This window comes from Pristis pectinata, chromosome 1 (genome assembly GCF_009764475.1).
Source record: "Pristis pectinata isolate sPriPec2 chromosome 1, sPriPec2.1.pri, whole genome shotgun sequence".
In the NCBI taxonomy this organism is placed as follows: domain Eukaryota; kingdom Metazoa; phylum Chordata; class Chondrichthyes; order Rhinopristiformes; family Pristidae; genus Pristis; species Pristis pectinata.
In genome coordinates, this window is record NC_067405.1 from 38,278,001 (window position 1) to 38,298,883 (window position 20,883).

Consider the following 20,883-nt stretch of genomic DNA (forward strand, 5'->3'; position numbering starts at 1 on the left):
AATTTGCACTTGTCTGAATTAGATTCCATCTGCCATTCCCTTGCCTACTTACCCAGTTGATCAATGTCCTGCTGAAACCTTAGACAGCCTCCTTCACTGTCCACTATATCAGCAATTTTGGAGTCATCTGCAAACTTCATAATCATGCCACCTATGCCCTCATCCAAATTGTTAATATCTATGACAAACGACAAAGACCCCAACATTGATCCTTGTAGCAGACCACTGGTCACAGGCCTCCAATCCGCAAAATAACCCTTACACTACCACCAAGCCACTTTTGTACAGGAAGTCCCCCGGGTTACAAACGCCCGTACTTACGAACCGACCTCCGTAAAGCCTATTATTTAAAAAAAGAGTTACACACAATGGTTTGTACTAACGAACGGGCGGACTACTTTGTGCGATGCTCAAAACACTGCGTGTTTTAAGCGGTTCGTTGGCCCGAGGGAGAACAACGCCATGCCGTAATCATGGCTTCAAAGCATAAATCTGATGCAAGTGATGGTGATGCATCAAAGAAAAGAAAAACGATCACAATTGAAATGAAAGTGGAAATAATAAAGCGTTCAGAGAGGTGAAACGCCAACAAACATTGGAAAAGCGTTAGGCTACAGTCGGTCAACGATCGGGACGATTATAAAGGACAAGGGGAGAGTAATGGAGTATGTAAAAGGCTCTGTCCCAATGAAAGCGACAATTATCACTAAGCAACGCAGTGGTTCAATTATCGAAATGGAAAGGCTATTGGTAATTTGGTTAGAGGATCAAAAATCAGCGTAATATTCCTATTAGCCTTTTATTAGTCATTTCAATTATTAATTAAGGCTCCTTCCAGTATGCAAGACATCAATTGGGATGAGAGTAAGTGTTAACCTTTAATCATTATCTTTTCTTTTCTATCTAAGCAGTTTAAGAAATGTTCCTTTAATGTTTTTTATACCTATACACACACACACATTCTCTCTCTCAATTATAAATACTGTACTGTAGTTACATTTATTATTATTACTGCATTATTATATTTATGATGTTTTAGGTAAAATATATACTATATACTAAGACAAACATTTGACTAATTGACGCTAGATGTGAACTGTACGTAACTGTTCCGATTTACATACAAATTCGATTTAAGAACAGACTCAAAAATGGAACTCGTTCATAATCCGGGGATTTCCTGTATGTTACGGACTCAGTGAATGTCCCTTTAAGATAGAGCGTGTGTGTGTGTGTGTGTGTGTGTGTGTGTGTGTGTGTGTGTGTGTGTGTGTGTGTGTGTGTGTGTGTGTGTGTGTGTGGCATGCTTACGTCAATAGAAGATAAAGGACGTAATGACGTTGTTGAAGAGGTCAGAAGAAAGGGAGAGAGAGAAAGAAAAGCAGACACTAGCCTGCTAATTTCTCTATTGATGGATGAGAAACAATAACTGTGTCTGCCACTGAAATCCATGTATGGAAATTGGAAGTAATCCGGTGGAGTTCACTTTGTTGCTGACCTGTAGAAGGAAACAGGTATATTTGTGTGTGGACGACCACGATTTGGATGCTTTGCGGGGTGAGGAAGTCACTACAGAGTAAACACTGAGGTGTTGTCTGGGTTCCATCGTGGAACATTTGGACTTCGTAATTACTCTCTCTATGTTTCTCTACGTCTACGTCTTATCTTCAGACAACGGTGGTTGTTGAAGAAGCCTTTGCTCATGGTTCACCTTATGGCTTGCGGAACTGAACTTTAAGAATCATTCCTGAACTTGGAGTTTGGGACTTTGCCACACACACACAGGAAGAGTTTAGTTTTTGGGGTTAATGTTCAAGGTTTAACATTTTTTTTGAATTCTAACATACTAACATTTTTACTTTTATTTTACGTATTATTATAAGTAGTGATTAATAAAATAGTTGTTAACACTGAATCATGACTCAGTGTGTTTCTTTTGTTGCTGGTTCGTAACATGTATCTAATTTGCTAGCTCACCCTGGATTCCATGTGGAGCTTACAGACCGTAAATATGGATGAGAAGTATTCATTTAATACCTCTTCCATTTCCTGTGGTTCCATACATGGATGACCACACTGATCCTTTGGGGGACCTTTACTCTCCCTAGCTGCCCCTTTGATCATAATATCCTTGTAGAACCTTCCGTGAAGTTAGTGGCACTGAGGTAAAAGATCAGCCACGATCTCACTGAATGGTAGGGCAAGGGCGAGGGGGCCGAATAGTCTACTACCGCCACCAATTCTTCTGTTCTCACATTTCACTGACCTCTCTTGATTTTTTTTCAATTTAACTTTAATCCTCATCCTCTCAAAATTAACTTCATTACTTTGACTATTTATGTTTTTCTCATATTAATTGTGTCATTAATATCTGGATGAAAACTGGAAACGGCGTATATTAGCACACGGCTGTTGGATGTGTTTCAGTTTCATAAAAGCTCTCTTCCAAGAAAAATTCAGTACTTGCTCAATTCAAGCAGAGATGGCATAAAGTGATTGATCCTTTAAGGTCAGATGTTACATTTGATGCATATTTTACTTGTTGAAGCAAATGAGTTTCAGGAGAAATTGGATGATGATGGCTTTCACTTTTGCGATAGTCTGCTGAACAGGATATAGGGCGGCCATCCAATGAGAAATTGCTCGCTGAAATACTTCCTGCATCCACCAATCAACTGTGGCGTTGCTTGTGGGGAGTAGGAGAGAGGCGAGGACGGGCTCGGTTAATTTCATATTCTGTCGGCATCACACCGTGAGCACCAGAAATATTCTGGAAACTGCGCAGACATGAAGAGCTGGGCTACCGGACAGATTCATTTTTATTTTGTTCTGATATTTGACCTCTTTGTTGGACGTTGTGCAGTAACCGCTTCTCAGACTACAGGTGCGGTTAAGTTTAATACAGTACAGTGAAAATATACGTAGGTTTTGCTGCTCTGTAGTATTTTTAGTAACATTATAGATTTTTTAAAAAACAGTCAATGCGTTAACGTGTTTTACGTGATATGTTAATAATGTGTGTACGAAGACAATAACGAAAATAGACAATTTTTTTTCTCGAGTGACGTTGGTTAGTCATTGGCTCAATTCCAACAATTTCATAGCATTGGTGAAGAAAGAATTCGCCCGGGTGCTTACTTGGAGCTGTTTTCTTGGTGGGGTTGCTTGGTGATTTCTAGAATGCTGAGTTTTAACTGAGCGTTGTGCTTTGGCAAAGGCTTATGCCTACATTTATCTGAAATTTCCTTTGGGGAAGAACTTGAAATTGGGGAAGGATTTTGAAATTAAAACAAATACTCAGTTGGTCGACCTGAAATGTTTGTTATTTTTCTTCTCCAGAGATGCTGCCTCACCTGCTGGGTATTCCCAGTATTCTGTTTTATTTCAGGTTTAGAGATCTGCCAGTTTTATGATTTTTCAGTTTAAAACGTGAACTTTGTTTACCTTTCATTGTTTTCTGTGTATTTAAATAACAATTTCAAGAATCTATTCTAATTGGGATACCTGTAGCTAAAAATATCTTAATGCCAGATAACTTTATGACTGTCATACATGACATAAGTCTTGCATGTTTATGCAGCAGGTAGTACATTTGGAATTGGACAATGCCATGTACTGTATTCTCTTGTGCTGCAAGGCACTGCCTTTTTTCTTTAGTACTTCACATGACTTTGCCATTGATAACCCTTTCCAGTGGTTGTCAGTGCATACAAATCATATTTGACTTTGGTGGCTTTCAGTTGACAAGTAGAAGTTGAAAGTGTGGCATCCCATTAGATTTGTGCTTCAAATCACACTTGCCAATAATGTCAATTTAATCAGGTTGCCATTTAATTGTCTTTAGTCCTGATTGCAACAGATTGGTGAAGTCTGAAGCTTTTCTGAAAATCCTTTGTGGTATCTGACAGAAGAAATGTGGCTAATATTTCTGTATTGTATAATAAAGTACTTAATATTGCTCCGTTGGTAGTGATGTCGCCTCTACGTCAGAAGGTTATGAGTTCAAGGCCTACTCCAAAGACTGGAATAGAGAGCTTTAGGCTGATGTTGAAGTCTTACAGGGATTACAGTATCCAAGATGTCACCTTTGTATGTGATAATAAGTTGACTCTATTTCTCCAAGTGGATACAAAATCCCAGGGCAATATTTGAAAGATAGGTAAAGGTTTCATCCATTAACATGGTCAATATTTATCCCTCAATCAAAACAACAAAAATCATGTCAGTAACACCTTGCTATTTGTGGGAAATTGCCGAACACTTTGACCACTTTGCTTTGTACATTACAGCAGTAACTGTCCTTCAAAAGTACTTCATTGCTTTGAGAATACTTTCTGGAATTTCCTGAAAGTGGTGTGATGTTAGTCTGCCCTTCTATTATCTGTTCCTATATTAATTTAAAAGCAAGTCCATCATTTCATTGGTTTATTAATATTTATGATGGTCCTGCATTTTTTTAGCTGAGCAATTCTATCTGCTTTAAGTTTGTGGTCAGAAAGGTTACTGCTTTATTTGTGAACTGCCAACAAAATTACTTGCAATTAAGTTATTCTATATTTAAAAATAGTGCCACATAAGATGGTATGAAATTTACTGCTATTACAATAAAGAAATTAATTTCCACTGATGTGAAATCGCTTAATACAGGGACTAAACATGGACAGTGTTCATCTCTTCATAGCTTTGTTTTGATTGAAGTGTTGAGATGTGAAAACTTTAGTTTTGAAATGACTATATTGTTGAATCATCAAGGGGATTTTTAAAATCAAGCTGTTATTATTGTGTGAGCTGAAGTTAACAATGATATTTCTTGTAATGAAAAGTGCTGGGGCAGAATTTTAAAAAATAATAAGTGTATATCATTCTTTCATGTAATGCAGTGAATAATGATGAACAATGGTATGTTTAGTTCATCTATTTCAGCATTTTGATTCTTTTTCTTTTAGCATGGGGTTTCTGGGTTTCTGTTTTGACTCGTGTGAGGTCATGCCAACTACCCAAAGGTCATCGTGCTGTCCTTGTGGAAAATAAGTTTGATGATTTGAAAATCCATGATTAGGCCATTAAGATGTTATAACATTAATTTTAGTTCCTCAAATGAGATGAGCTTCCTGTTTTGTGAAATGATCTGGGTATCCACATGCTTTGCCTTAAGATTTTATTTGTTAATATTTTATCAAAATTTTAGTTAAACTGTATTTAATTGTTTTTGTTTCTCCTATCTCTACATTTCCTCTTGCCCTTTAGGTAATGGCATCTTTGCTATCCAGCATCAAAATACGACAAAATGCCTCCAAGTAGGTTCCTCTGGACTTACAATGGACACATGCAATCAACAAGAGCAGCTTCAGCAATGGAAATGGGTATCTGATCATCGGCTGTTTAATATTGGTGTTAAAAAATGCCTTGGTCTTGACATTTTGAGCAAAGCAGCATCATTAGAAGTATTTGAATGTGACGTAGCAGTTGCAGCTTTGTGGTGGCGATGCCAAGGTGGCACAGTGTATAGCTTCACCTCCAATAAACTGACAGTTAAAAATGGTTATCCAACAGTGAGCATTGATGCAACTGATAGATGGAAGCAAAATGGCTCGGACAATGATATTTGTGAGCAGCCTCACCACCGTAAGTAATATTTATACGATGTGAAATTTTAAGTTAGCTGTAATTTGTTTGTAAAACATTCTGCATATTATTTACATTGAGCATTAAATGTAATGGAACAAAAATTGAACTTGGCATATTTGAACAATATTGATGATTAGTTTTGTTGAAGATTGTGAAACATTCCTATCGTTGGAAAAGAAATTTAAGGCAGAGATTGGATTAAGGTGCACACCCTGCAAGATGCATTATCTAAGTCCTATTCTTGTTAGGATTCTAGGGACTTCTCTGCAAGAAAATGGGTGACGTTTAAGGGGAATTTGCCATTATTCTGGCTACTTATTCGTGAATCTTTCAGAAGTTCAGAAACTGTCATATAGAAACTTGCCTCATCTTCAGATGATGGATTGAAGGATGACGCTGTGGCACTGCAGGTGGTGTAACTGTTTTACAGCTCCAGTGATGTGGGTTCAATGCCTCTCGTGCCATCTGTGTGGACTTTGCACATTCTTCCTGTGACTACGTGGGTCTTCCCCAGATATTCTAGTTTCCTCCCACATCTCAAATTGTTGGGTTAATTTGGCAACTTTAAATTGCTCCATGTAGGTGGTGGTGAAACAATCGGGAGGGGTGGGATTGTTAATGGGCATGTGTGAAAGAAAGAGTTGTGGGGGAATTGGATTGAGAGCTGGCATAGACTCTGGGGCTGAATGGCCTTCTATGTCACTAAGAAATATGAAAAGAGGTGATTCAGCAGCAGTAGATGAACTCAACACTTTAATTTCTTTGGAAAGATGTTTAAACTTGTTTGCACACTGAATTTTTTTCAGACTTTGACAGTCTGGCCAGGAAGTTCTGTGTCATGTGTTTAAGAAACTGTTATGTTGCTGGGATATGCCCATCTTGTGTGTTCAAAGTTCATACCCAAGTAGTATACTGCAATGGTGCTATTGAACTTGTTTGACTTTCCCAGTAGTGGAAATCATTTGTGCACTGAAGGATTGCTACTGCTTGAAACAGGTGTGTACCACAGACGGGTGAAAGTAACTTAAAATCCATACTGGTATGGTTGTATCTCTAACATTGCTGGTTTAATCCACTCGTACTAATGGTGTCAGCTGCTTTCTTAACAGTATGCTGTAGCAGCTTACTTTCCCCCTCTGACTTTATGGTATCAAATTACCATAATGAAAGCAATAATAACTGCAAAAGGGAGCTGGCTTCCTGCTTGCATTCACCAGTGTTATATGTGTCTTAAGGGAACTTGCAGGGAAGATAAACCATCATTCGTTGCTTTCATCTCAAGGTTATCATTTTGAATTGCAGACTGAACCCAGAGTTCAACTTGCCCAGCTTAACTAGAAGAGTGTGCACCTGTTACAGTTAGATTTCTACAGCATGTTATTTTGAATGGGGGTGGGGGGGTTGTGGTTGGAACTTGTTTCAAGGACAGATGAAAATGAGCAAGAACAAACCTTACTTATGTTAAGTAATTGTATATTAATAATTAATCTATCAGAAGTGAAATTAAGTGCTTCTGGGAAATATTCTTGTTCCAAAACAGTAGGAAACAACATCCCAGACATCAGTATACAGCAAGAAAATAATTTAGTTTGTGAGTTAGTAAATCCCCCAACTTTAGTACTTCAATATTTGAAAGCTACCTTATCTATGCTGTTTGTTCAGTGGGATTTTCCATCCATTTACAATAAGTGGTCTCTCAGACTTAAACTGAGAGGAAGGGAGAAGGGGTAGTGGTGATTCTGAGCAAACAATTCTTGGAGTCAAGTCACAAAACTAATTTTGCTCCCTTTAGTCTGCATATGAAAATTCATACACATTACTTAATTTTTCCACATGTTGAAATTTTATAATGAGCTGATTTTACTGCACTCTAAAAAACACAGGTTGCAGCCTTTAACTGTGGGAATATAAAACTGCCATTATTTGTTAGGAGACGTGAGCTTCTGCAGATACTGGAAATCTGGAGCAACACACACAAAATGCTGGAGGAACTCAGCTGGTCAAGCAGCATCTCTTGGGGCGGGGGGGGGGGGGGGGGGGAGAGAATGGTGGTGCGCATGGAATAAACAGTCGATGTTTTGGGTCGTGACCCTTCATCACGACTGGAAAGGAAGAGGGCAGAAGCCCGAATAAGAAGGTCGGGGGAGGAGGTAGAAGAGGCAATCATCTCTCAACTTCTTGCATCACTCCCTTTCATCTCCCCTCCCCCACCCACCTACCTTCCCCCTCTCACCTGGACTCACCTATCACCTGCCTGCACGTACTCCTCCCCCTCCCCTGACGACCTCTTTCTGGCTTCTGCCCTCTTCCTTTCCAGTCGTGATGAAAGGTCTCGACCTGAAACGTCAACTGTTATTCCACCTCCCCGCCCCAGAGATGCTGCGTGACCTGCTGAGTTCCTCCAGCATTTTGTGTGTATTATCAGATGGGTCTGGCAGTTGGCAGAAATTTGACAATGTCATATTAAATATTTTAACTAAAACTTGAATTCTTCGGAGTTTGAACTTGACTTTGGCCCAGAATTTGCTGTGAATTGCTTCATTTGATTTGTTGAACCAAATTGTAGAAAGTGAAGGCTGGAATTTAATGATGCAAGGACCCTGTTCATGGTAAGATTTATGTCCCTAGAACTTCACTCAACCTCTGTAGCCCAAAGATGGATCAATGGATACAGCAGACTCCAATTCCTACTGCTATTAACTTATTCCTAGAGAATTTTTAAAATATTTAATCCATTTCTGCTTTTTCTATCCCTCTTATTGCTTTGTTTTTGCTTTACCTTTCTATATTGAACGTGCCTTTCTGTTTTCATCTGTTTTTCCAGTTTCATTTCCATTATTTCTTGAAAATAAATCAAGTTTGATGGGGGACTACCAACTTTTTTTTTTTGTGGATGACAGGAACAGTACAAATTGCCCAGCAGTTTGGGGAGATTCATATCTCTCAGTATTCCCTCACCACAAAATGGTAGATCACTTGCAGAATAATGACACTGCATATTAAAATTTGCTTTACTTTCCCCAGGAGATTCTGGGCAAATGTTCAGTTTATTTATTATTGTCTCAAAATTATCTATGTTACTTAAACTGCTCGTACTAAAATGAGATTGAATTCATACTGATGGTCCTGTTTTCCTCTAAAGCCCTATATCTATTGACCAATCTACAGCGTTCTATCCCCCTGCATGCCTGCCAATGCTTGTCAGAAAATGTTTTTGACTGAAGATGCACAAAAGATCTCCTAACAGGGCAAATCGCAAGATGCCCTGCTTTAGCAAATTTTGGCCTATTAAAATGCTCTATTCTAGAAAGACTATATCCCAATTTGATTCAGATTCGTTTATTGTTATGTACACCAGGGTGATAATGAAAAGGGGCAGGCACGGTGATTTAGCGGTCTGCGTAATGCTATTACAGCACCAGCGACCCAGATTCAATACTGGCCACCTGTCTGTAAGGAGTTTGTATGTTCTCCCCATGTCTGCGTGGGTTTCCTCCGGGTGCTCTGCTTTCCACCCACATTCCAAAGATGTACAGGTTAGGAAGTTGTGGGCATGCTATGTTGGCACTGGAAGTCTGGCGGACACTTGTGGGCTGCCCCCAGAACACTACACAAAGATGCATTTCACAGTGTGTCTCGATGAACACATGACTAATAAAGACACCTTATCTTAAAAACAATTCCTTGCTTGCATGAAGCTCAGAGTAAACAATATACTTGGTTATTTGTTTTTGCAATTCCAGAGGTTTTTGAACACTTTGAATTGGAATGAAACCTTGATTTTAATTATGGTTAAATATTGTTATTCAGATGTTTTCACAAATTTTTGTATTTTAATGTTGGTTAATAACATGTAAATTAATTTATTTGCACTGCTGGTCAAAAGGAGGTAGTTGAACCTCTCTTGCTGGTTGAAGAAATATTTTTTTCTGGGAGTTTTAATTAGAAGATAAAGAGAAGAATGGTTTCAACATGTTACAGAAGCAGGAAGTCATAGACCTAATAATTGTTTGCATTGTAATAGGTGCATTCTGGAGGAGTTGCACCAATGACCATTTCAGGAATTGCCTAAACTGATGTTTCACATTTTCCTTTGTGCTGTGGAGCTTGTAAAGGAAAATGCTGTGTTTGCACCAGGGCAAGTCTGAGATTTTGGGGTTCAGAGCCAGTGAATTGGGGTCCAATCACATTTAGAGTGAGGATTGGGGCTGGCTAGAAATTGCCTTGTGTCGGGTAACGTCAGTTGGAGTGGTGCAGGGCCTTGAAGCCAGTTCAAGAGGGAGAAGGGCTGCTCAAGGATTGGAATCTTGGCCAATCAGTGGATGAGACAAGAAACATAGAAAACCTACAGCACAATACAAGCCCTTTGGCCCGCAAAGTTGTGCTGAACATGTCCCTACCTTAGAGGGCTATGGGTAAGCCTAGTAATTTCTATTTTCTAAGCTCCATGAACCTATCCAAAAGTGTCTTAAGAGACCCTATTGTATCCGCCTCCACCACCGTGCCGGCAGCCCATCACTCTCTGAGTAAAAAAAACTTACCCCTGACATCTCCACTATACCTACTTCCCAGCACCTTAAACCTATGTCCTCTTGTGGCCACCATTTTCAGCCTTGGGGGGGAAAAAGCCTCTGACTCTCCACCGATCAATGCTTTTCGTCATCTTATACACCTCTGTCAGGTCCCCCCCTCATCCTCTGTCGCTCCAAGGAGAAAAGGCCTAGTTCACTCAACCTGTTTTCATAAGCACGCTCCCCAATCCTGGTAGCATCCTTGTAAATCTCCCTCTTCACCCTTTCTATGGCTTCCACATCCTTCCTGTCGTGAGGAGACCAGAACTGAGCACAGTACTCCAAGTGGTGTCTGACAGGGTCCTATATTAGCTGCAACCTCTTGGCTCCTAAATTCAATTCCACGATTGCTGAAGGACAATACACCATATGCCTTCTTAACCACAGTCAACTGTGCAGCTGCTTTGAGGATCCTATGGACTCGGACCCCAAGATCCCGCTGATCCTCCACACTGCCAAGAGTCTTACCATTGATACTATATTCTGCCATCATATTTGACCTACAAAATGAACCACTTCACACTTATCTGGATTGAACTCCATCTGCCACTTCAGCCCAGTTTTGCATCCTATCTATGTCCTGCTATAACCTCCTGACTGCCCTCCACACTATCCACAACACATCCAACCTTTGTGTTATCAGCAAACTTTCTAACACATCCCTCCACTTCCTCATCCAGGTCTTATAAAAATCACAAAGAGTAAGGGTCCCAGAACAGATCCCTGACCTCCATACAGAATATGACCCTGTCAACAACCACTCTTTGCCTTCTGTGGGCAAGCCAGTTCTGGATCCACAAAGCAATATCCCCTTGGATCCCATGCCTCCTTACTTTCTCAATAAGCCTTGCATGGGGTACGTTACCAAATGCCTTGCTGAAATCCATATGCACTACATCTACTGCTCTTTCTCCATCAATGTGTATAGTCACATCCTCAAAAAAAAAATCAGTCAGCTCATAAGGCAGGACCTGCCCTTGACAAAGCATGCTGACCATTTCAGATCATATTTTACCTCTCCAATTGTTCATAAATCCTGTCTGTCAGGATCTTCTCCATCAACTTACCAACCACTGAAGTAAGACTCACTGGTCTATAATTTCCTGGGTTATCTCTACTCCCTTTCTTGAATAAACAAACAATATCCGCAATCCTCCAGAACCTCTCCTATCCCCATTGATAAAGCAAAGATCATCGCCAGAGGCTCAGCAATCTCCTCCCTTGCCTCCCACAGTAGCCTGGGGTACATCTCATCCAGTCCTGGCGACTTATCCAACTTGATTCTTTCCAAAAGCTCCAGCACATCCTCTTTCTTAATATATACACGTTCAAGCGTTTTGGTCTGCTGCAAGTCATCACTACAGGTGAACTTCCAGATTAAGTAATGGAATGTGAATGAGGGCCTAGTCCTGACTAGCTGAAACATGGTTGCTGTGGGAGTCCTGAACAGAGGATGCTCCAGGACAATGTGAACAAATTTCTACAGAGGCACTTAAAGGAATGTTGTACAGGGAATTCTGTCTTCTCATGTAGAGCTGACATGCTGTGATGCTGATCTACTTGGTCCTGACCTGAAGTACCGTGTTCTTCCTTTACCTATCTCTGTAACTTAGGGCATGTCAGACATCCCAAAATTCTTTCTTTGATTCTGGCATCAGTTCCTTTTTGTGCTATTGTCAACAAGTGTGGTCTCAGCTGCATGGCCCAACACTAAAATATTCTCCTTAAACCCACTTCTCAGTCAACTATCAAAACCCACCTATTATCTCCTCCTTTGCCTGGTGTCTATTTACATCTTGATTATGTTTTCCAAAAATATCTTAAGATGTATTTCAGCAGTAAGGTGCTATATAAATGCTATTGCAGTTTATGGGATGCTGTCTAGACCACTAGGTAATGCTAATTGGGAAGAAAGAAGCAATTTTTATCATGGACATGCAAACAGAATTTTTGAATTCATCTTTTATGATTATTGACAGATTCATCAACTGTGGATTTTAAGCTTAGTGTAAAACTATTCTATAACTATCTCTTTAGTCAGGAACCTGGAGAACTAACTCTAACATGACACTCAAATTTATTGAAATATTTCTTCTGTGCCTAGATGGTGAAAAGGTTTCAGGAAGAGGATGAGGCTATTTTCATCCCTTAAGCCAAGTTCAATATTCAATGGGATCATAGTCACAGATCACCCAATCAACTTTGTGTACCTGTCTTTTCCTACACCCCTTTTAATAATTTTAGCTTTTTAAAAAAAAAATCAGAAGGTTATCACAAAAACCGTCATCAATTAACTTCACTCGGTTGTCACCAGTAGAAGATGGTTCTCCTTTATACCACCATCTGCTAATAGACCTGTTTCCTAAATCAATGTCAATGCAGTTGGACCCACATTCGCCAATTAGCAGAATTGGTTCCCTTTTGGTTCCTGTAAATCTTAAATCAACTGCATTTTTAATCATTCTGATTCCAGAGAATTTAAGATTAGTTTGTTCAATCTGATTTATTAATTCTTGGAGACCCAGTATTGTTGTGGTAAAATAAATTGGCCTCCAAGAAAGTGCAATACACCTTTCTAAATGAAAGGTACCTAGTGCAGCGCCAGGACTTGCATTGTTTCAAAAATACTGTGTCCTTTCTAGCTCCAAATTGGATGACCTCACATTTGCCTATGTTTTTACCCATTTACTTTATTTTAGTTGGCTTGTCCATACTGTTTGTGGCTTGGTGTTAGACACAGACATTTGGCTTGTTGTTTCATCTAAGTTATTTACAAGTGTAATGAATATTTCTGGCTCCAACTTGTGTTCTTTCAGGACACCACCAGTCATGTTCTGCTAAGTTCTCTTCTTCCTGTTGTTTTCCACAAACTTCAGTTATACCTAAATCATCATCTTATCAATTGACTCCTGAAAATCATATAAGGAGTAGCTCTTGAAGCTGAATATGGAATTGCGGGTAAACGCCCCTCTTCTTTTTCCACACACCCCCCCGATAGATGTGCCTGTACCTTTCAATTTGTTTCTTTTTTTCTCTCTCTTTGCTATCCCTGACGACAGTTTTTAAGTTAATATTACTTTTAAGCTTTTGATCTGCATACCATCACAGATGTTCTGTCTGTCCCTCCTCTTTGCAACTTAAATGCATGTTGGTTTTCTCACCTTCCAGTTCAGATGAAGGACTTGTAACTTAAACATCAGAACAGTGGGTAGGATAAAGCCATATGACATTTCCAGCCTGCTCAGACCTATTTCTTACTTCTGTCATATTGCTAGCAGGTTTTTTTGTGTCTTCTATGAAGACTGACACAAAGTAGTTATTTAATTCCTTTTGCCTATTTTCAGTTGTCCTGTCTCTGCTTATAAAGGACCTACATTTGTCCCCCTTTTCCTTTTTACATACATGTGGAAACTTCTGTAGTCCACGTTTGTTTCTTGCTAGTTTACATTTGTTTTCTCTTTTGCCTTTCTTTCCCAATTTCTGTGTCTTCCTTGTTTTGCTGGATTCTAAAATGTTTCCCAATCCTCAGGCCCTCTGCTATTTTTGACAACCTTCTAAGCCTTTTCCTCGGATTTAATACTATCTTTAATTTTCTGTCAGCCACAGATGGGCCACTTTTTTGGTGGTTTTTGCACAATAAAGGGAATAGTGTTTTTACTCTGTTTCTCTCCCCCTTGGATGCTGCTTGACCTGCTGACTGCTTCCAGCATTTTCTGTTTTTGATCCTTGGACTAGGTTGGTCAGCTCTTTTATTATTATGTAAGGTAGGGTGAATTCAGCATGACTTACTCTTTAACCTTTCATAAACCTTTTACTGTTGGTTCCTTGAATATGGTATTCTATTTTTATTGGGTCAAGAGAATGGGCAAGGGGCAATAACAGAATGCTTTAGACAGCTGGGAAAGAAATGGGGAGAAAGAATGTAAGTTTTATTTTCTCTGAACTCTCCTCCATGCACCAGGGAATGTTGCCAAAATTATTTCCTGAACAATGTATAAAATGAATGCTGTTTGGTACAGTCATCTCGCTTCCGTCAGAGGGAAATCCCCAAAGTTAAGTGACTAAGTTATATCAGAAATAGACCTTAATTTTATTTGACTGTTTAAATTATTTACCTTTTGGCAGAGGTGTGCTGGAAGAAAAAACTAACAGCTTAAAGCAGTTCCCAAAACATATCTTTTGAGATTTTCCTAATGCTGAATGAACGGGAAAGGGAACAATCATTGGCAAGGAGGGAATTTGGCATTAATGAGGGCAATGCATTTTTAACAATCAACAGGGAAATGCCACCATTTGGACAGAGGGAAGCTATTTTAGGATGAGGGAAGCAGAGGAACAAAGAAGGAAGTTTGTGTTCGAGACCTTTTTTTTTGATCATTCCCAATAACACAACTTTGAGGACTCCCCTCTTTGGTTGGAGCCTGCTTTTGTGCTCTTTCCCTCTCTGAACTTGAGTGAGGATATTATCTACCCCTCTGCTGATCCACAGACTTGGATGTCTCAATAATGAATTATCACGTAGGGCCCATGTGCATCAGAACTTTTGCCAGTTGCCATATTGTTCCACCTGTATTTGAATTTTTCCATTATGTTGTTTACTGTGGCTGTTCTACCTTTCCTGACTGAATTGTATTTATTCACTGATCCTGTTCTACCAGTTTCGGGATTCGATTCAGCCAGCTGATAAAATAGTTCCACATGTGTTGTGGCTCCACCTATTACAATGCAGTCAACAAAGTGTCAAGTGACCTGCAGATGATATGATTTTGGAAATAAAAAGGCAGAATGTCTGGATGCAGCCAACAAATTGGGCAAACACCTGTGAAGAAAACCAAATGTTCATTTGTCTCGGTTTGCAGAGCCTTTGTGACAATGGATTCCATCACAAATGAGCAACAGCTAAACTAGTAAAGAAAATAAAGTGAAAAATATGCAGTACTCATGCAGGCAGACACACAACAGATTAGGGAAAAAAAAGACTAAAGTACAATAGAGTTTGAGTGAAAAGCAAAATACAGTTAACTTACAGAAGTGATAATTGCATAAGGGAATAGATTTACCACCAAAAGTACTTAACAGGTTGTGTATTTCTTTTTCTTGTGTGTATGTATATGTGATTCTGATTGATACTCCAAATAGACTCCACTTGCGAATCTTCATCTGACCTTATCAGAATGACCCTTGTGTTCCTTTCTGCTTCATGTTTATCTAGCGTCCCATACACCTTGTGGTTGCAGACGCCTTTTGGTGCTCATTTATTCTCTTTCGTGGATCTGTGCTATTTGCCATAAATATCTTCTCCTACTCTCCTGAATATAGGATTTATTTTTTCTGGATTTCTTCACAGACCTTTATTGGTGTATGTCCTTGTATGGTGTCTGTGTTTGGCCTCCCAATGCAGGGTTTGTAATGCTGAATTTTAACTTTCAATAAACATTGTCTTGGAAAGTTAGAAGTTAAAACTTAAAACAATAATATTGCCTTGAAGTCAGTTATCTTCATGATTCCAAAGTGTGTCAAAATGATGTGGGAGAAAAACCCATGCAGTCACAAGGAGAACACGGAAACTCCATACAGACAATACCAAAAGTCAGGATGATGCTGGGTTGCTGGAGCTGTGAGGCAGCAGCTCTGTTAGCTGCACCACTATGATGCCCTATTAGCTTATTCCTGTTTAATATCCACACCATCCTCTCAGTATCTACCCTTTTCATGTTCCTTTAGCTTCCAGCAGAAGAATCAGGGCCGCTTCTTTCATAGAATCTGTTCAATCATATGGCTTGTAAGTTCTCGTGTCTTGTGCGAACCTTTTCTTTCAGAACAACCTTCTCCAATGCCTCCCTACCCTTAAGTAATTTAGAGATTGGTACTCTGTGTTGTCCACCAAGGTTCATTACAAGCTTGTTTTGTCTGCTTTGAATTCAGTTCCTTTTGGAGTGAACTTGAGTGTTTTGATTGCTTTTTGTGATGGCCTTGCTAACCTGCATTACTGCTACCTGGAGTGGATTAGATGGATCCAGGTCCTTTTCCATTTAATAAGTTTTGTGAGGAAATAGCTGCAACTCTTTAACATAGTAAAATGTTCAAGCTAGGTAGGGTGAAAATGGACATGGAACAGAACTTCTTTAAATATACTTGGGAAAATGACCAGTTGGTTTTGTGTGGTTTTTGAAACTGGGAGAGGCTGGCGCATGCCAAGTAGTATTGGGGATGGTGTTCAAGAATGCAGAACCGTGATGATTGAAGGCTCTGCTGCTGATGAAGAGGAAGTAGAGAATACTTGGGCCAGAGCAAGAGGGTCTCCGCAATTAGAAGGAAAATGCTGCGGTTGCTGCAGTAGGTAAACTGAGGAAAAATGCAGTGCAGAAATAAATAGTCCTCACCTTGAGGCATTGATTTCTTGGTGGAATGTGGATCTACAGATGTCAGGTGCCTTCCCAGAACCTCTCCTAAGCAGCCATTTTTCATCTGTGAACTTTGATTGTTCAATTCCTTGTTGGCACTCACTGAGGCATCACAATTTAATCCCAATCCTGTCTACACCAATTTGTGCTCTTGCAACAGGGACTTTGTAGGGCAGCAATCAGGAATGGGAAACTCAGCCAATCCACTTTTCTCCAATCAAGAGGTACCGAGGCTTTTTCAGTGAAGATCAGACAACGAACCTCTTTTTAACTCCTTTTATTTTCTTTGTATAGTTGTTGAATGTTTTCAAAAAACAAAAGGTAACCATGGAAAAGCTGGAGACAGAAATTTGACTGTTAGTTTTTTCAGTCATGTTTTGGATTGGGCTATTTTGACCCTCCCACATTATGACACAAGGTCTGACTGCTGCACAAAGCCTCATCATTTTGGACTGGGAGCTTGCCTCTCAGTGAGTCTAAATCTACATCAGTTCATTTAAAGTTTTCTATATGTCCACAGTGGGTAGCTCACTGTTCTCGGCAAGTTCTGGTCAATAACTTAATTCTGATGCAGTCTCTGTAGCTTCCATGAATGCTGCCTGATCTGCTTTCTAACACTATTTTGTGAGTTCTTATTTTTAAAAAAAAATTGAATATATTAAAGTAAGTAATTTATGGTCATTGCAGTTCATTATAACTAACGATCATTGAAATGGGTTTGGATATCCACGAGGTGGTGACAATTACCTTTGAATAAAACTGAAATATGCTTAAGTGGGCATTTTGTTTTCTGTTCTGTTTCTAAGTTGAATAAATGGAGAAGTCTTGTGCAGTTGCTATAAAGCAGCTGCAGCTTTTGCTTTTGAGGTTGCTGTTTTATTTAAAATGAGTTCTTTGACACAACAATTAAACCATTTTCTTTACTTAAAAATTGAGGGATGTCCTATCATTGCAATCATTGTTTAAATAGGCAATGTTCTATTTGCAAAGGAGTTGCCCCTTGAACATTTCCTGAAATATCTCGAGGGGCTTTCTCAAAAGTTCTTGCATATTTTATAACACTTCTGTGTTAGGCATTTACTTTCAGTTTCTCTAGGTTTTTGATCACCGTGAAAGTTAATGGATTGCAAACAAAAATATTGTTTCTAGTAAAATTTGTGCATTTAATTTGCATTGAGCTGTGTTCTGTCTGACGTGTATTAATATTTTAACAGCTGCTTATCACTAATTGCAGCAAACTTCAATTTATGGTATGCCATGATAGCTCATCGCACTCAGCAACATATTTGTAAAACAAAAAGTTAAGGTTTGTCGGAGCACTCTCTCACTCTTATAAAATTGTGTAGTTCCTTCACTTAAGAAGCCCTAAGATTTGTATTTGTGTAATTTATCTTCCATTTAACTAATGCTTGGAACTAAGCTAATGCATCTCTTTACATTCTTGCACTTTAATTGTTTAATTGTTTTCTGCTGCAGAAGTTTATACAACTGATGGGACTGGTTATGGAAGGCCCTGTTTATTCCCATTTAAGTACAAAAAAAACTGGTACTATGAATGTACCACAGAAGGAAATGGAGCAGAGGAATGGTGTGCTACGACTGATAACTATGACAGAGACAGAAAGTGGGGAAAGTGCTTGAAACCAGGCAAGTAACAAAGTTCACAACTCTAAGGCACAAAGTTAGCAGATTAAATGTATTTACTTGGTTCTTTAAACTTCGATACATTCTCTGTTACTTCTCGTTTTCAAATGAATTCTGCAATGTGAGTACTAAAATTACCACGGGAGTTAAATAAAATTATTTGGTTTTTCAATAATATCCAAGTTATGGCTTGGGGAACCCATTTAATCACACTTAATGCAAAATCTGTTTCTTGTTCACACCAAACAAACCACGTAGATGCTCATTCCAAATGGTCACCACTCTGCATGAAGAACATGATATCAACTCTAAATTAATATTTTATTGCCTTTAAATTGTGTTTCCTCTGTACTTCCCTTGGAAATTAATTAAATGCACTTTATAAATTTTATATTTTCAGTTTGCTTAACCCTCAACATGTAGAAAATCATGTCCCAGAGATCTTGAATGGGTGTTTTTTTTTTCATTGGGTGGAGAGAAGGAAGGGGTGATGGTGGAATTGTGGAAGTATTTTGAAAACTTATAAGTGGTTTCCTGTGATTTTTAATCCCTGAAGAGCCATTTCCTGACAATTCCTGTTTGTTTTCATAGCAAGCTGGCTGGGCCACTCCTCTGTCACATCCTATTAAACTAGCCACTTGTTTAAACCATAGTTTGCTTGGTTGTAAAAATCCACGTTATCCTCTCCAGGATACAGTGCCTAGGTCTCTTATAAAGTCAGACCTTCTGAGAGAGCTTTCTACTATTGGAGTCATAGAGTTGTACAGCACAGAAAATGGGCTCTTCCGCCCACCGTCCTTGCTGACCATCAAGTACCAATCTGTACCAATCCCAGCACTTGGGTCCGTAGCCTTCCCTGCACTGTCCTCAGTACTCGAATATTTCTTAACTTAGCAACTGTAACCAGAACTTAATGTGCTCTGACAAGAGTATTGCCAAACATAAGATTGTTTAACATTCTGTTGTTTGTGTTTTTTTTGCATTAGCTTGAGGTTTAGTTTGGCACAGCTACTTTTAAAATTCAATGTGCTATTTTACTGAAACCCATTTCAGTGTGTAGTTTCTAAGATTTAAATGGGGGTGTCTGAGAAGAGGCAAAGTATGGGACACTAACAATCCAGCATTATATTGTTGGAACTTGACGATGGAAACCTTTTGTTGATGTGAAACTAGTCATGATATCAATCTTTACTTCTGCATGTACGTGAAAGTTGATGTGGGGGGGGGGGGAAGTTAAAAATACTTGTACAATTAGATTGTGTTCAGTTTTAGAGAAATGCTGTCTTGATCTTCCTGGATGTGCTTGTGTACTTTCCTGCTGCTTCCTCCCCCATACCACCCAACCAAGTAATTTTAATGGATGGAAATTTGTAAACTGAATAGTGCAGAAACAGAAAACCTAATTTTTAAGTTCATCAAAATACTCTTGTATGACTGTCAACTAATTTAACTGGAAATGAGTTCATCTTTTGTATCTTGTCTTAATATAATGTGAAAAATTGTTCATCCTAAGTTGAAATTGGAATAGGCAATTATTTGAAGTCTGTGGCAGAGACTCTATGAAGACAGTAATTGAAAATCAAAATAAAACTGCAGATGCCGGAATCTGAAATATAAAAAAAAATTGGAAACCTTCAGCAGGTTGGGCAGCAGTAGCCATGGAATGAGAATTGGAGTTGACATTTCAGGTTGAAGATCCTTCATTGGAATTTCAACACCTTCTGTTTTTTTTCCCTCTGTGGAAACAGTTTGCTGAACAATCTGAAAGGTCACTTACCTGAACAATAGAATCACTTGCACAAGTCTGGAATTGGGTCAAAGAGTGAAGTATTTATTGATTTGATCTATCATTTGCAGGAGGAAGAAATGTATGAAGCATGGCATTGTATACACATTATAGAAATAAGATGCAACATTTTCCCCAGTGTTTAGTTATCAATTCTTGACCAACCCAAGATGAGAAGGCACATGGTCAGTTGCTCCTGACATTGCCTTGCCTGCATGATCATTGTGTACTTTATAGACCCCTGCCTTTTGTTGGGATCCGGTAGTTACATGCCTAAAGCATCCCTTTGTTCAGTTAGGGCCATGGTTACCTTGGTGATAGAATCAGAAGCAGGCCCATCATCTGCTATTTACCAGTTTCCTCTGGATGCTACCTTGTATCTCCTTCTCAAGGGCATTGTTAGTTAACTATCACTGTTGCCTGCATTTATTTGAGATGAGAAGTTTGTGTTATTGCCTTCCAATTTATCTTTACCATGTACTTGTGTCTGCGTATATCAACATTTTCAGGTCCTTGTTCTAGCTTGGGTCCCTGGTTACTGTGGAGAGGGCTTCTGGCTACTTTAGAGTTATCTCTGCTGCCATAGAGATTTGTCTTGGAGCTAGCTCTGTTATCTCTAACTACATTAACACAAACACTGCTGTGGTCTTCTGACTTTCTGTGATGATAGGATTATCTCTGAGGTCCCACGCTACTTGAGCTACGCAAACCAGATTAGTATTATTTACTGGGATGGGAACACACTTTTTTGTCTTAATGCTTTATAATGTAATGTGCAAGTTAACCCTAGATCCAGTTTCCCTAGTATCCATGATTGTACTGCCTGTTTAAATTTTGTTTCTCTCTCCAT

General features: G+C 39.1%; 1 protein-coding gene across 1 annotated transcript in view; it reads left to right on the top strand.

Annotated features, from left to right (window-relative positions):
• Positions 1-2,713: 2,713 nt before the first annotated feature.
• The window catches only part of ly75 (lymphocyte antigen 75), a 104,544-nt gene continuing 86,374 nt past the window's right edge, over positions 2,714-20,883 (top strand). Inside the window, exons 1-3 of the mRNA XM_052028184.1 lie at positions 2,714-2,884; positions 5,248-5,625; positions 18,080-18,250. Of these exons, the coding sequence (XP_051884144.1) occupies positions 2,788-2,884; positions 5,248-5,625; positions 18,080-18,250 (646 nt within the window). The 5' untranslated portion in view covers positions 2,714-2,787. The remainder of the gene's footprint in view (positions 2,885-5,247; positions 5,626-18,079; positions 18,251-20,883) is intronic.